The sequence below is a fragment of the Xenopus laevis genome, chromosome 5S (genome assembly GCF_017654675.1).
Source record: "Xenopus laevis strain J_2021 chromosome 5S, Xenopus_laevis_v10.1, whole genome shotgun sequence".
Taxonomy (NCBI): Eukaryota; Metazoa; Chordata; class Amphibia; order Anura; family Pipidae; genus Xenopus; species Xenopus laevis.
Window position 1 is genome coordinate 41414337 of NC_054380.1, and position 14062 is coordinate 41428398.

The following is a 14062-nucleotide window of genomic DNA, read 5'->3' on the forward strand; positions in this document are numbered from 1 at the left end:
TGAAAACAATCATCTGGTTGCCATGGGTTACTGCCCAGGTGCAAATTTGCCCAGTGTTTATAAATGACCCCCATTGTGTTTGCTTTTAGGGGCATTCAGTTTATCTTACTGGGAGATGTGCTGTTTATATCGGACTCTTCTGTAAATGGGATTAATTTGGAACGTGTAATTCTGGGTCCCTAGTGCCTGATTGCATGTTTGCCATTTAGATAAATAGAAATTATCAACATGGGCACATCAAAAGGAAACCCCCCTACTCCAAAAAAATCTAATAAATTTGCAAAGGGTAGGGGCTCTTCCCAATATTCAGTTCAAGATAAGTATTTGGTATTCTAAATTGCCTAGTGGTGAAAATAGTTTATCCTGCCCATTGACAATACTACATTAGTTCACAATGTAGCAGGTGTTTTGGGGGAATGAGGAGCCGCACTTTATTAAACACATCTATAGCAGAAATCCAGTTGTCTTCTCTAGTTCTCTACCATATTCCAAGTGGAGGAAGCTCAACTGTTGGGCAGATTATTCAGCAGGATGGTACTGCCAGGTCACTTCACTATCGGTAATACAATCTTTTTTGTTTTCACTAGGGAGCAGATAGATATACACTAAGGATATGGTTTAAAAGTCTTTTTAGTGGTGTGAACATGAAATATATTGTCTATCTGCCTTTTCTAATGTGTATCCCCTTCCAAGCAGTGGTACACAGTGTTATTTATAGTTTCATGAAGTTAACTTTTAGTTAGCAACTTTTCAATTGCCCTAGTTTTTTCTTAATTATAGTTTACAACTATTTGCCTTTTTTTTTTCTCACTCAAAAAAAAAAGCTTTAAAATGTTGGTCAGTGATCCCATCTAAAAAACAAATGCTCTCTAAAGCTACAAATGTATTGTTATTGCTACTTTTTATTACTCATCCTGTTGATATTCCAGTCTATTATTAAAATCAATACAAATTTGCTAGGGTAATTTGAAACCTAGCAACCAGATTGCAGAAATTGCAAACCGGAAAGCTGCTAAATAACTCAAAAGCCATAAAAAATTAAAACCAATTTCAAATTATCTCAGGATATCACTCTCTACTTACTAAATATTTATTTAAAGCTGAACAACTCCTTTAAATTTGAATCAATATTTGATGCAATGTTTTTGGGTATGAATGGGCCTTGCTACTCAATACAAAAAGTCGCTTTACTCGGTCAGCACGGAAACAAATACAAAGAGAAATAAAATACCATTCTGCATTAAAAAATGTGGCATTTATTACATTCATGATAATGTCTTTTTGATGTGTCTTCCAGATAATTTATCCGCCAGCCGAGTGGTTCAGTCCGGCATTGATCTTCATTCAAACATTTTCAGTCTTGTTGATGGGCATGTGATTTTGCTTGAGCACAAGCACACGGGTTTATTGACAGAGGAAATAGTCTTTAAACAAGCAGTGTCTTTCCTCATGTGTGCCTTCTATAGGAACCAAATGATTAATGTGTGTGTCCGCCCTGCACTGGTGATTCTAGCCTGTGAAATGGTGCAGAGTTCCACAAAAGGTAATGTCAATTTATTTAGCTTATAGCAATAGTCTAAGAATCAGCAACTGATACCATGATTACCTTCTTCTGAGTTGTATCACTTCTGATCTATGTGTTTTTGTAGAAAACATCCCTATCTTGTACATTTAGTAAATATATTTCAAGTCTCCCTGTACTAAGTAGCTGCCCCTTAACATATATTAAGAAGTGAAAAGGTACTTCATCTTTCAAACTAAAAAAAATATTTTGATTTATTTTCAGAAGACATATTCAGGTCTTTTACCTTCTTAAGACGTGTTTTTTCCAAGGAGTTCATCTTCTTTCCTGGCTCTGAAGACAAGGTTAATAAATGCTTTATATCCTTACCCACTGCATTTTACTTGTACGTTTTGTATCATTTTGCATTCAGAGTTTAATGCGACCCATGCTTTAAACTTATACTCTCTTTGATGTGCATTGCAAGTTTCTCCTAAAATATATGTCCGCTTGGGACCTCAAGATATATATATATATATATATATATATATATATATATATATATATATATATATATATATATATATATATATATATATATATATATATATATATATATATATATATATATATATATATATTTTGGATTAAGCCGATATAAATATAAGGATTTTGCCAAAAATTGGTGCATCTTTATTAAAGTTCCCAGTTGCTATCTCAGAGTGAAAGACTTGGAAATTTATTTTACTTTCTGAACAATATCTCAACAGACAGTAAATCTGTTGCTAATGGATTTTAAAACCTCAGATTAGGGTTCATTAGTCTAAATACTTGTATGATTTGCATTTTCAGAAAATAAAAAAATTAGGACCATTATTTTTTTTTAGTGTCCTGTGTTTCCTGTGTCTAAAATCTCATAGTCTGAAACTTGAAAAAATACTTTTAATCTGAGTTAATCCCCTTGTGAAAGTCGGATATGTATATATATTTTTTTTTAGTGCACCATATATATTTAAACACCAGTGTAAACACTGTAACCCAACCCTGCCAACTGCAACAATGCTATATTCCATAATAAATGTACCAAAGGCTTGTTAGATTTTTGTACTTAAGGGTAATGTTGTTATTCATACTGTATTTTTTTTTTTTTAAATCTTCTATAACAGGACTTTGAAGAAGGTTGCTTCATGTTGACCAAATGTGACATCATTCATGCAACGCCAAATGAAATTATGTTAACCGACAAAGGAACTATTGCTGCTTTGTTTCTATCAAAAGTGTTCCAGCCATTTTTGGAAGGTTATAAGGTAGGCTTAGGGCTCTATTCATCATGCTGTGTAAGTGAAGTGAGGCATTACCGGTAGTGATGGACAAATTTATTCGGCAGGAATGGATTTGCGGCGAATATACAATGTTTCACCGCCCGCCAATGTTTTCACAAAATAAAATTCAAAGGCGGAAAATTTGCTGCAACGAAAAAAATTGTTGCACTTCTAGATTATTTTGATGTCCATTGACTTCAATGCGTTTCGAACATTTTTTCACTGTTTCACAAATTTTCGACGAAGAGAAATGGGACAGATTCGCCCATCACTATTTACCGATGATGTTGCTCAAAGAAACCAATCAGAGCTTTGCTTTTTTTTTTTCTTACTGTTGAAATCTAATTGCTGTTTGGTTGTTATGGGCAACATAACTAGTAATGCTTCACTCCACTTTTTACACAGCATGATAAATAGGCCCTAATGTGTTCTGATTTCTTCCTAAAAATTATTTCTTTAAAGTACAGTCTTTGACTTAACACCTAAATCTAGGCTGCAAATCTCAGAGGCAATATTGTCCTATTAAATCATTACAGCAGGCACCAAGGTTGCTTATACTTACTCCCTCAGTAGAGAATAATGTAGGGGGTCTTTGTGGGGAAAGCATATGAAGTGGTAAATGGTGGTAAAATAAATATAAACACACCTAAATAACATACTTCAGAAAGTGTTGGGAAGCCAGGGATGTTTTCATGCCTTATATTTTATGTACTTTTTGTTTCATATATATGTGTATGTGTATATATATATATATATATCTATGAAAAAGGTCCCAAAACCAAAACGTCGGGCATTGATACGATGTAACAATAAAACGATTGATTCTTAGATTCTTGGTCTGAGAATAATTGGAGTATACATAATTACCGTGCACCCCTCCCTTTGTTGAAGCTATTTGCCTTGCTTATTTATATATATATATATATATATATATATATATATATATATATATATATATATATATATATATATATATATATATATATATATATATATATATATATATATATATATATATATATATATATATACCTGAGATATCTTTTTTTTTTCTGTTCAGTTAGCCTGCGCATATCTTTTGGAGGAAGTTACTAATGCTTTCACAGAAAAGCAATACATATCTGGAGTGAGGAGTCTTATTTCTCGTCTAATTGTGTCTGGTAAGTGTTTATTTATGCCATCTCCTGCTCTGGACAGGTATGGGATCCGTTATCCGGAAACCTGTTATTTAGAAGGTTCAGAATTATGGAAAGGCCTACTCCCATAGACTCCATTTTATCTAAATAATCCAGATTTTTAAAAATTATTTCCTTTTTATCTGTAATAATAAACAGTAACTTGTCACTGATCCAAACTAAGAAAAAAAGAATCCTTATTTGAAGCAAAACCAGCCTATTGGGTTTATTTAATGACTTCATGATCTAGTAGACTTAAAGTATGAAGATCCGAATTATGGAAATATCTGTTGTCCGAAAACCCCAGGTCCCAAGCATTTTGGATAACGGATCCCATACCTGTACTTGAAACGTGTAATTTATAATGTGAAATATAATTATTTTTATGTGGTCTAATACCAATACTGTAGATCTAGTCACAGACATTTAAAATAAGGGAACATGGGGAAATAGGCTTCACCCCTTCTCTTTGAGTTAAAAGCAGTCTTTTGTTTATTCATTGAAAAGTCAAGTGTCCGTTCTGAAACAAATACCTGTAGCGTTTTGGGTATAGGCCCTTAATCATAGGCTCACAAACCTTTTCTTACATGATGTGACGACAAATATATAGAGCGCAGTCACAAGTAACGAAGGACTTTATTTTTTAAAATGGTCCATTCCACTAAGCAGGCATGAGAGGTGAACATGCCAGTGCTTTTTAAAGGGCAAGTCAACCCTTAAATTTGCTTAAAAAAGAACCTCATTCTTGTCAACTGTCCAATATACATTTATTAACATCACATCATTCTTAACAAGTTTCCAAATACATTTATTAACATTTTCAGTGCTTTTAAAGTTATTTGTTAAAACATCTTCTTTTGAAAGCAACATTTGCCGAACTCCTGCCTAACTCCTGGTTGTTTTTAAACAATGTTGCAAAAGTCTTAATTTCAAAGCACAGGCAGGTCTGTTAATCAATTGCCTTGACTTATATTGTATCAATATTCTAAACCATCAGGGCAAAGAATAGAAAGGGACAAACAAACAAACACTATGTTGAATTTTTGGGTCGCTGGCGGATCCAGGTTAAACTGTTCTCTATGCCTGTGACCTAGCTCTGCCAGCTTTTGGCGCCTAAATTTTTAGACTCGCGCGCATCCCTGCCCCACCTTTTTGTGATGTCACTGCAGGGCGGGTCTATAAAGAAGGAATAACAGGCTGGGCTGGGTGCGGGGTTAGGAGGGGGCAGGTTAGGGTCGGTGTGGGTTGAGAATTTCTCAGGCCCACACACCACTAAAACACTGCTTTCAATAGCAATACATGTACTTAAAAAAAAAACACAGAAAAATTGTAATTAATGTATATTGCAAAGTTGCATAGAATTATGTTGTCTTTTATTAGGCAAAACATATTTTTAGGGTTGACATTACCTTTAAAATAGCAATATTGAAAATAAATTACTGTAATTAGTGTATTCTAGTGTACATATTATGGCTGTGGTTGTTTTTGAGAACCAAGATCATGTCATTATTTGGAATCTAAACCCAAATAAACTGTACCTGTTAAAATGAAAAATAAATGTGTGGCCATAACATTTTTTTCCTGTTTGCAACAACAAGGCTAAAGGACCAACTCACAGTGAGCTGCACTCTGCGACTTGTCCTTAACTGATACAGGTGCAACTGCTCTGTGTATGGGCCCAGCACTCCAGTATTTAAACCAGTGGTGAATGATTTCTTAGGGCTCATTTATGCTTGCATTTAATATAACTTTAGGAATTCATGGTTTTGAACTAGCACTGATGAGGTAACACATTGATATGGCGGGTAACGTTCCAGAGCAGTATTTTCTAACTGAAGTATTACCTTTCTGACACTCCTTTTTCCTTATATTCTGTTTTCTAGGAACCAGCACATGCTATGAAGCTTTATCTTCTGATATGCAAAAAAATATACTTTCCTCTTTTGTACATCTTGGGGTTTTAAAGAATATGAAATCGTGAGTAGATACAAATCTGTATTGTGTCAAGGAAGCTAATCAGCTAATTAGTGCCTAAAACGGTATTCCTAGTGTCTTGTCATTTCCCAGCAGCATCTGCAGTATGGTTCTTTGTCAGTGAGGGAACTAGAAGATACTGCACCCCCTTCCCAATAGCTGGTGGATCTGATACCCTTATGGCTATGCCCCTTTCCTTCACTCATTAATTCTCAGTACCTGAGCTGCAGTTTCAAACAGTGTTCCAGTAAATTGCTTTAAATCCCTTATCTGTGCCACTGTACAGAAGCTTAAGCATATTATATATGTTATATATGTATTTTTTATTATTCTTTGAGTTCTTCATTAATAACAGGGCCCTACACTACATACAGGATTTTTTGTTCTTTGGATAACCTAGGTTTTATTTCCAGTTGAGTTTTTCTGTCTTGGTGATCTAATGTGTGACCCATCATGGCTTATCAATGATAAAGACATTTATACACATATATTTGCTATACATTTACCTTAAATCACTGTAATCACTTTGGGCAGGGACCTTATTCAAACAATACATTGTTTGTTTGTGATTATAAATGTATATATGACTAGAATGTGTTTATTTGCAGAGTCAGTGAGGTAACCTTCTGTGTAGAGAAGAGAACTCTGAGGGAAACTGCAGAAAAGCTTGGTAAGTTGGGATAAGGAAGACTTTTGACCTGGTAAAGGCTCTTAAGACCCAACTACACAGTACATAATATTAGTATAAATGAGAATGCTCTTTCAACACTCACTCAACATTCATATCAGTTTACCCCAGTGCTTGTGTACAGCACAATGCTCAATCTTTACTTTGTTTCTTCTCCCTGTCCTATCTCTGTCTCTCTATCCCAGTCCTCAAAAAGGGATTTTTGTTAAATGATCACTACAATATATGGGATCTCTTATCAGGAAACCGGATATCCAAAAAGCGTCAACTTCTGGGAATGCCATATCTCATAGAGTAATTTTTAAGCAAATAATTTACATTTTTTTGTAAAAATTCTCTAATAATAAAACAGTGCCTTGTTATTAAACTAAGCTTCATGAATCCCTATTGATGGTAAGCAATTGTAACAATTGTATTGGGTGTATATCATGTTTAAATGACCTTTAGTAGACTTAAGGTATGGTGATCCAAATTATGGAAAGATCCCTTATCTGGAAAACCCCAGACTCAAAGCACTCTGGATAATAGACCCCATACCTGTACAATATAGGGGGAAATGGATTATGTTTGTGCCAAGAAAAAAACCATTAAACTCTGCGAAAAGAAAGGTGTTGTGATGTTGCTCTGCTTGCACAATTAAAGGAACAGTAATACCAAAAAATTACAGTGTTTTAAAGTACTGAAAATATAATGTCTTGTTGCGCTGCACTGGTACAACTGGTTTGTTTTCTATTGAAACTCTAGTTTATATAAACAAGCTGCTGTGTAGCCATGGGGGCGGCCATTTAAAGCTGAAAAGGAAAAAAGGCACAGGTTACATAAAAGATAACAGATAAGCTCTGTAGTATACAATGGGATTCTGTAAAACGTATGTTATCTACTGTGTATCATGCACTTGAATGGTTGCCCCCATGGCTACACAGCAGCTTGTTTATATAAACTATAGTTGTGTTTCTGAAGCAAACACACGAGTTTTACCAGTGCAACAGTACATTGAATTGGCATTCCATTAAAAAACTTTTGTTTTTTGGTATTACTGTTCCTTTAAGTTATAAAGTCCTCTGATGTTTCTCTACACAGTTTTTAAGTAGAGAAACATCACAATATTTATATAGGGCATATTTAGGATTTAACGTTTGTGATATCAAGAATAATTTTCTTTTCATTTTTACAGGAGTGCAAATATTTACAGAGAAGCTTCCATCAGCACGGCTTTGAGCATTATCTGACGGTTATGGGCAGCAATCTGTTCCCAGTTGCTGAATAACGTGTCTGTTGTTGACAAAAAAAACTTGAAATTCTTAAAGGAAGATGAACGAACTTATGAATTCAATTACAAAAACACTGTTTATTGTACTCTATGTAAAATAACTGAAGGTCAAGCATTAATACAAAGTTTACTGGGGGTGTGCTAAATATATAGCCTGTTTTCTGCCAATGGAAAGTGGAGGGTTAGGGAGCCTAAAAGGCTTGAAGTGAATAACAGGGAGCTCTAAAAAAATCTAACAAAAAAGGTACTGAGATGTACTAACTTCCATTTAGTGGCTGGATGTGAAGGTTTACTGATAACTAAACAAGTGCTACAAAAATACTAACAAACTTCTTCTGGAATAAATATATAGGGTATAATGATATTAAAAAAAATGTTTAAACCTTTCCATCAAAGTTCACAAGCCATGAATAGTCTTCTGGCTTTTTTACAGTTCAGGTTTTAATTATAGAGGCAGGTAGCACTATCAGTTCCACCAGTTTGTGTGTGCTGCAAAGTCCTCCCTACTGACACTCCTGCACCTGTTAGGTGACAGTTTATAATTCATAACCAATTCCAGTATGTAAGTACATTCATTCACTCTGCCTTAAATAACTACAAATTGAAAAGAATTGGAGGAGAAGACATATTTTGCAAGAGGAAACTCTGTGAATAGGCATTGGGATTATTGCAGAAAAAGACATTATAAACCAAAGATTATCAAATCTAATAACCGTTGTCTTGGTTGGAGGGGGGGGCTTAATCCTGTTTTTTTGGTTGCAACTAATAACTTTGGATTTTTTATGTTGTAATTAAGTTAGAACTATTGTATAATTAGCATTTAGAAGGCATCCTGGCTTATTTGGGTTTGACCAGTGTCCAATATTCCCTCCTCTGCCAGTCACTATCTTTAGATCTTGTTTTTGAGAACATGCAGATGACAGTTTAGTTAAACTGAGGCTCAGAGTGGCAGTATTTACTGTTTAGCGGGATGTACTCTACTGAATTAATTGGAGTATAATTCAGCTTTAATTAGGTCTGTTGTATGGATGAGGCAGATGGCAAATCTTGATTGTACTAAGCACTTACATGGCACGTGAGAAGTTGTTTGCAGGAGTCCGATTTTGCCAGCCACCCCTAACTACTGTATGGACAATGTAAGTGTTCTCTACAGAAATAGAGCTCCCATTGGTTACATGGCCTGGATTTGTTTCATGTGCTTCCCTGATTAAAGGGGTGTTCTCCTTCAAGTTTACTTTTAGTATGTTCTAGAATGTACGATTCTAAGCTACTTTTCAATTGGTCTTCATCATTTATTTTTATACTTCTTGAATTATTTGCCTTATTCTTCTGACTTGTTCCAGCTTTCTAAATAACTAAAAAACTACAAATAATAAAAAATGAAAACCAATTGCAAATTGTCTCTGAATATCACTCTCTACGTCATACCAAGCACAACAAGGGCACATTAAAAGTTTATATGTGTGTTAAGTGCATTACCAGTCATAGAGATTTATGTATATATATTTTTCTGTGTTATTGCTCTAGCGTAAGGGTCAGGGCACACGCTCAGATTCGGGGAGATTAGTCGCCCGGCGACAAATTTACAATCAAATTTACAATCTCCAAATTTACAATCTCCTTGAACTGCCTCCCGCCCGCTAGAATGTAAATCGCCGGCGGGATGGCACTTGGAGTGCTTCGTTTTCCGAAGTCGCCCAAGGTTTCCTTCAGAGGCTTCGGAAAACGAAACTCCAAGTGCCATCCCACCGGCGATTTACATTCTAGCCAGCGTGAGGCAGTAAGGGGAGATTAGTTTCTGAAGAAGAGTAAATTTGGCGCTGGGCGACTAATCTCCCCGAATCTGAGCGTATGCCCTGGCCCTGAGGTGCACACAATGATATTCAGTTTAGTAAACAATATGCACTTACAAGAAGGGATCCAAAATAGTTAATATAAAAATGTTACAACTATTAATAGAAATGTTACTGTTAACTCTTGACTGTTAACTATTCTGCTGTATTTTTATCAGTTGATAAAGCTTTGTGTGACTCTTTTGTGCAGTCCCTTATTTCTAGAAAGAATAATCCTTCTCATCTGTTTAACCCTTATTGCCTAACTGGACATGACTGCTGTGCTCCTGATGCTTTCCTGTGTGTTGCTTTATTTCTATGATCAACATGCATGGTTCCCAAACTCTGGGATTGCCCTCTCTATTAGGGGAGCAGTGATATTTGTTGTGAATTTCTATTTACTGTTCTGAATACCGATGTTATGGATTGAGGGGCGGGTGAACTAAATCCTATTTAGTGCTATTCAACAAGAGTATAGTACACAGTGGTTAATTCCACCCCATCTTATCCACCAGCCTGCCATTTCAAGAGGTAAGTTTTTCCTTATTGTATCTCAAAGCTACAGTATCAAGGAATAGGATCCATAGAGGCAGCCAGAGTTTGAGGGTTTCTGAGCTGTGTCCGCCTGTCAGTGACCGTCTATAAATCATAAGCATAGCATTGTCCGTACTTTGCTTTGTCAGTACTTTGGCCCCTGTGTTTCCAGAGCATTTTGGCAGTGAAAACTCATGTGCCATATCCTTACATTTGCTGGGGATACACCAGCACCTTCTCTAGCCATGTTTACAATTTTGAAAACTATTCCCTATGAGAAATCAACAGTAATAAGTAGCTGACCACTACAAGAGACAAACACAGAGGGGCAAATTTACTAAAGGGCAGAGTGATTAACGCTGGCGAAAATTCGCCCGCACAACGTCATTTCGGAACTTCGCCGATTTACTGACGATAAATCCGCTAGCGAAGGAGATAGCTCTAGCGCTACTTTGCACTCTAACGCCAGGCGAATTTTCGCTCCGGCGAATGGACGTAACTACGCAACCTCACTAAGATGTGGATTTTACGGTACCTCTTGTGCCAGGACCAGGTGAAGTGCAATAGCATAGATAAGACTTCCTCAAAAAAAAGTTGAACAGTCCCAGACTGAAAAAGATTGTAATTTTTCAGAAATGATGCAGAATATTTAATTTATTGTATTTGCAAAGTTTATTAATTCAGTATGCTGAAGCTTATATTACATTTTCATGATAGTTCCCCTTTAAGCACTCTTCCTCTTTCTCCTTTAACTAGTAGCTTTTCTCTTCTTTTTCTAAATTCACTAACCTGTTTGATACACAGACTAGATATAGTTATGTTCCTACAGGCCAAAAAAAAATTCTGGCAGGAAGTGCAGAGCAAACCATAGAGCAGGGGTAAGTTCAGGGATCTGTTGTGACACTCTCCTGCATCTAATTCAATATTAAGAGACACTTAGCAGACAGGAAGAGGGATTCCTAGGTGCCATCCCCATTTTGCCTCGCATATATATTTAATGAGACCTAATACATGCAGCTATATGTCCAAGGGGAACACACAGGTCTCTGCACTCCATTTTTAGAGAGCATAGACATTGCAGATTGTGTATATTTTTTTTGCACAGTTCTCCCTGCTGTGCAAATATGAATCAAGTGCACCGTGCATTGTGCAATATATTTTGCAGTCTCTTGTAGCTCATTATATTACAAGGGAAAGGTGAATTCTGGGTTCTTTATTTCCAGCTTCTGCGAGGTGCCTATTTCTATACACGTGGTGCATTTCTCCTGCTCCACTTCAGCAAACAGATAGAGACATTCATCTTCTCAATTTGTTATCATAAGCTTCTGACTGCTCGCTTTATTGCCATGCCAGATCTGCAGGAACAAGACTGTTCTTAGTTGGCCTATTTTTGTAACAAAAAAGTATAGTTCAAACATCACCTCCAACTCCCAACAATTGGCTCGTCAGTTTGAGGAGAAAAACCCAAAAGTGCCCAAACAATAGTGTTTGCAGAGAACCGGAACAATTACCTAATTTATATAGTTTTCTTTACAGTTTTCATGACATAGCTTAAGTATATTGACTCTGTGTTAGACTGTTTCTTGGTTAACTTGGTCTCCATCCCAGATTTCTATTCTGCTTTTCCTTTACACTGGCACACTCATCGTTTTAACACTCTTTTCTTCTTTACATTGTTCTACAGCTCTTGAACAATAATTTTCTAAGAGGTAGTTCTCCTTTAAATGTACTTTTAGTATGATGTGCTGATATTCCAAACAAGGGAAAGTTGTGCTCACCACTAATTTTTAAAACCATTAGGCGGGGGTGCAATGAGGCTGTGACCACAAAATACATATAGACAAATACAAGAGTCCTCTGCACTCAACCCATTATCAATATATTTAAGACAGAGACATTTTGTGCATACTGCTACTAAAAAATGCCTTACCCTTTAAACAAAACAGGGATTGTTTGTCCATATATTGCAATATATTTAAGATGGCCAACTAAGTCAAAGTCATCCCATATCTGGCCAGTCCTACGCTCAATTTTCATCTGATTCATTAAGAATTCTATTGCTTCATTATACATTTTACAAAAGGGACTAGTTTTACCTGCAACTTACTTGCTGCTTTCAAAGTAAACCTCCATACTTGGCTGCCCTTTTATAAGACACCAGTGGGATCACCTGACTATAGTTGGAGGGGGTGGGAGCTACAACATGGAGCTGGTCACTGCTCCTGTATAAACTATAACAAACAAGGGAAAGTTGTGCTCACCACTAATTTTTAAAACCATTAGGCGGGGGTGCAATGAGGCTGTGACCACAAAATACATATAGACAAATACAAGATTCCTCTGCACTCAACCCATTATCAATATATTTAAGACAGAGACATTTTGTGCATACTGCTACTAAAAAATGCCTTACCCTTTAAACAAAACAGGGATTGTTTGTCCATATATTGCAATATATTTAAGCTGGCCAACTACGTCAAAGTCATCCCATATCTGGCCAGTCCTACACTCAATTTTCATCTGATTCATTAAGAATTCTATTGCTTCATTATACATTTTACAAAAGGGACTAGTGCTGATATTCCAAGCCACTTGCAATTGGTTTTGATTTTTTATCTGTCATGGTTTTTGGAATTTTTTGGATTGCTGAGCAGCATTGCAGCTTGGGACTTTTAGGTTGAAAAAAAAGGATGAGATGGATAAGTGCCTTCAGTATATTGGGCAAGGGAGATTTTTCATGAATCTAATATTATCTAATACATGGCTGCCATGAAAATATATTCCATTGCATACACCACCACCTTGGGTTGACAACTTGTCTGGTTTTCACCCGGAAAGCCTGGTTTTGGGAGGGCTGTCTGTGTGAAAACTGGCTACCCGGATATCCAAATCAGGAAATCCAGACTGGGTATTAAAATAAATGGTGCTGCGATTAGCCAATTGTTGATTGCCATGTCATAACCCCACTAACTGTCACGTCCACACATACCAGGACCCGCCCTGATGTCATTGGGCACAACCTCCGTCTGGTCTGTCACTTTTATTACGTGGAAAAATAATCTTAGTGCATATTTCAACTGTGACTACAATATTCCACGCCAGTAGTTCCAGCATTCATTCATATGCTCAGTATGTAGAATAAGTGTGTTTCTCCATGTTCAGACTGCAAGATCCATTCAGGGTGCAAATATTTTAGACTTTGCTTTATATAATAAGGCTATAATTATATAAGATTCTGATAGTAAATAGTATCACTCATAGGAAATGATAGAGTTTTGTATTACTATGAAGTAGCCGTTCTTGTTGCTCCTGAATCTTTCCAGAATAAATAGCATTGAACATTCATATGTAAGATCCCTTTAGTTTTATAAATTTCTTTGGGGACAGGTAAATCTGTGTCACGTCATTAGAATGGAATGGATGGAAAATTATCTGTATAAATCATAATCCTCATTGTGTCATTTCCGAGTAGCTCCATCTATTTCTCTGCCAAATACAGAATGATTGTGTAACAAGACAATATGCCACAAGAGGGAGCACAGGGACCATATTTTTCCATCATCGCTACTACAGAACAACACTGGGGCCAGCAAAAAAAAAAACAAAAAAAATACTGATGTGTATGGTTCATGTAGAAATAAAGAATAAAGTGATTCAATAAATATAGAAATATGATGGATATACTGTATATCTACTTCAACAGCACTGACCGCACACTCATGAGTAGAGTTACCATACACTTACTTTATGCCATCTTACATAAATG

The 14062-nt window shown here is 36.0% G+C and overlaps 1 protein-coding gene across 2 annotated transcripts in view; it reads left to right on the forward strand.

The window, feature by feature from the left end:
• Nucleotides 1-9966, forward strand: part of gnpat.S (glyceronephosphate O-acyltransferase S homeolog) — a 50802-nt gene extending 40836 nt beyond the window's left edge. For both annotated transcript variants that reach the window (XM_018265232.2, XM_018265233.2), the window contains exons 10-16: nucleotides 1298-1543; nucleotides 1787-1866; nucleotides 2668-2808; nucleotides 3884-3983; nucleotides 5882-5975; nucleotides 6581-6642; nucleotides 7835-9966. In XM_018265232.2, coding sequence (XP_018120721.1) covers nucleotides 1298-1543; nucleotides 1787-1866; nucleotides 2668-2808; nucleotides 3884-3983; nucleotides 5882-5975; nucleotides 6581-6642; nucleotides 7835-7878 — 767 coding nt within the window. In that variant the 3' untranslated portion in view covers nucleotides 7879-9966. The remainder of the gene's footprint in view (nucleotides 1-1297; nucleotides 1544-1786; nucleotides 1867-2667; nucleotides 2809-3883; nucleotides 3984-5881; nucleotides 5976-6580; nucleotides 6643-7834) is intronic.
• Nucleotides 9967-14062: the final 4096 nt, after the last annotated feature.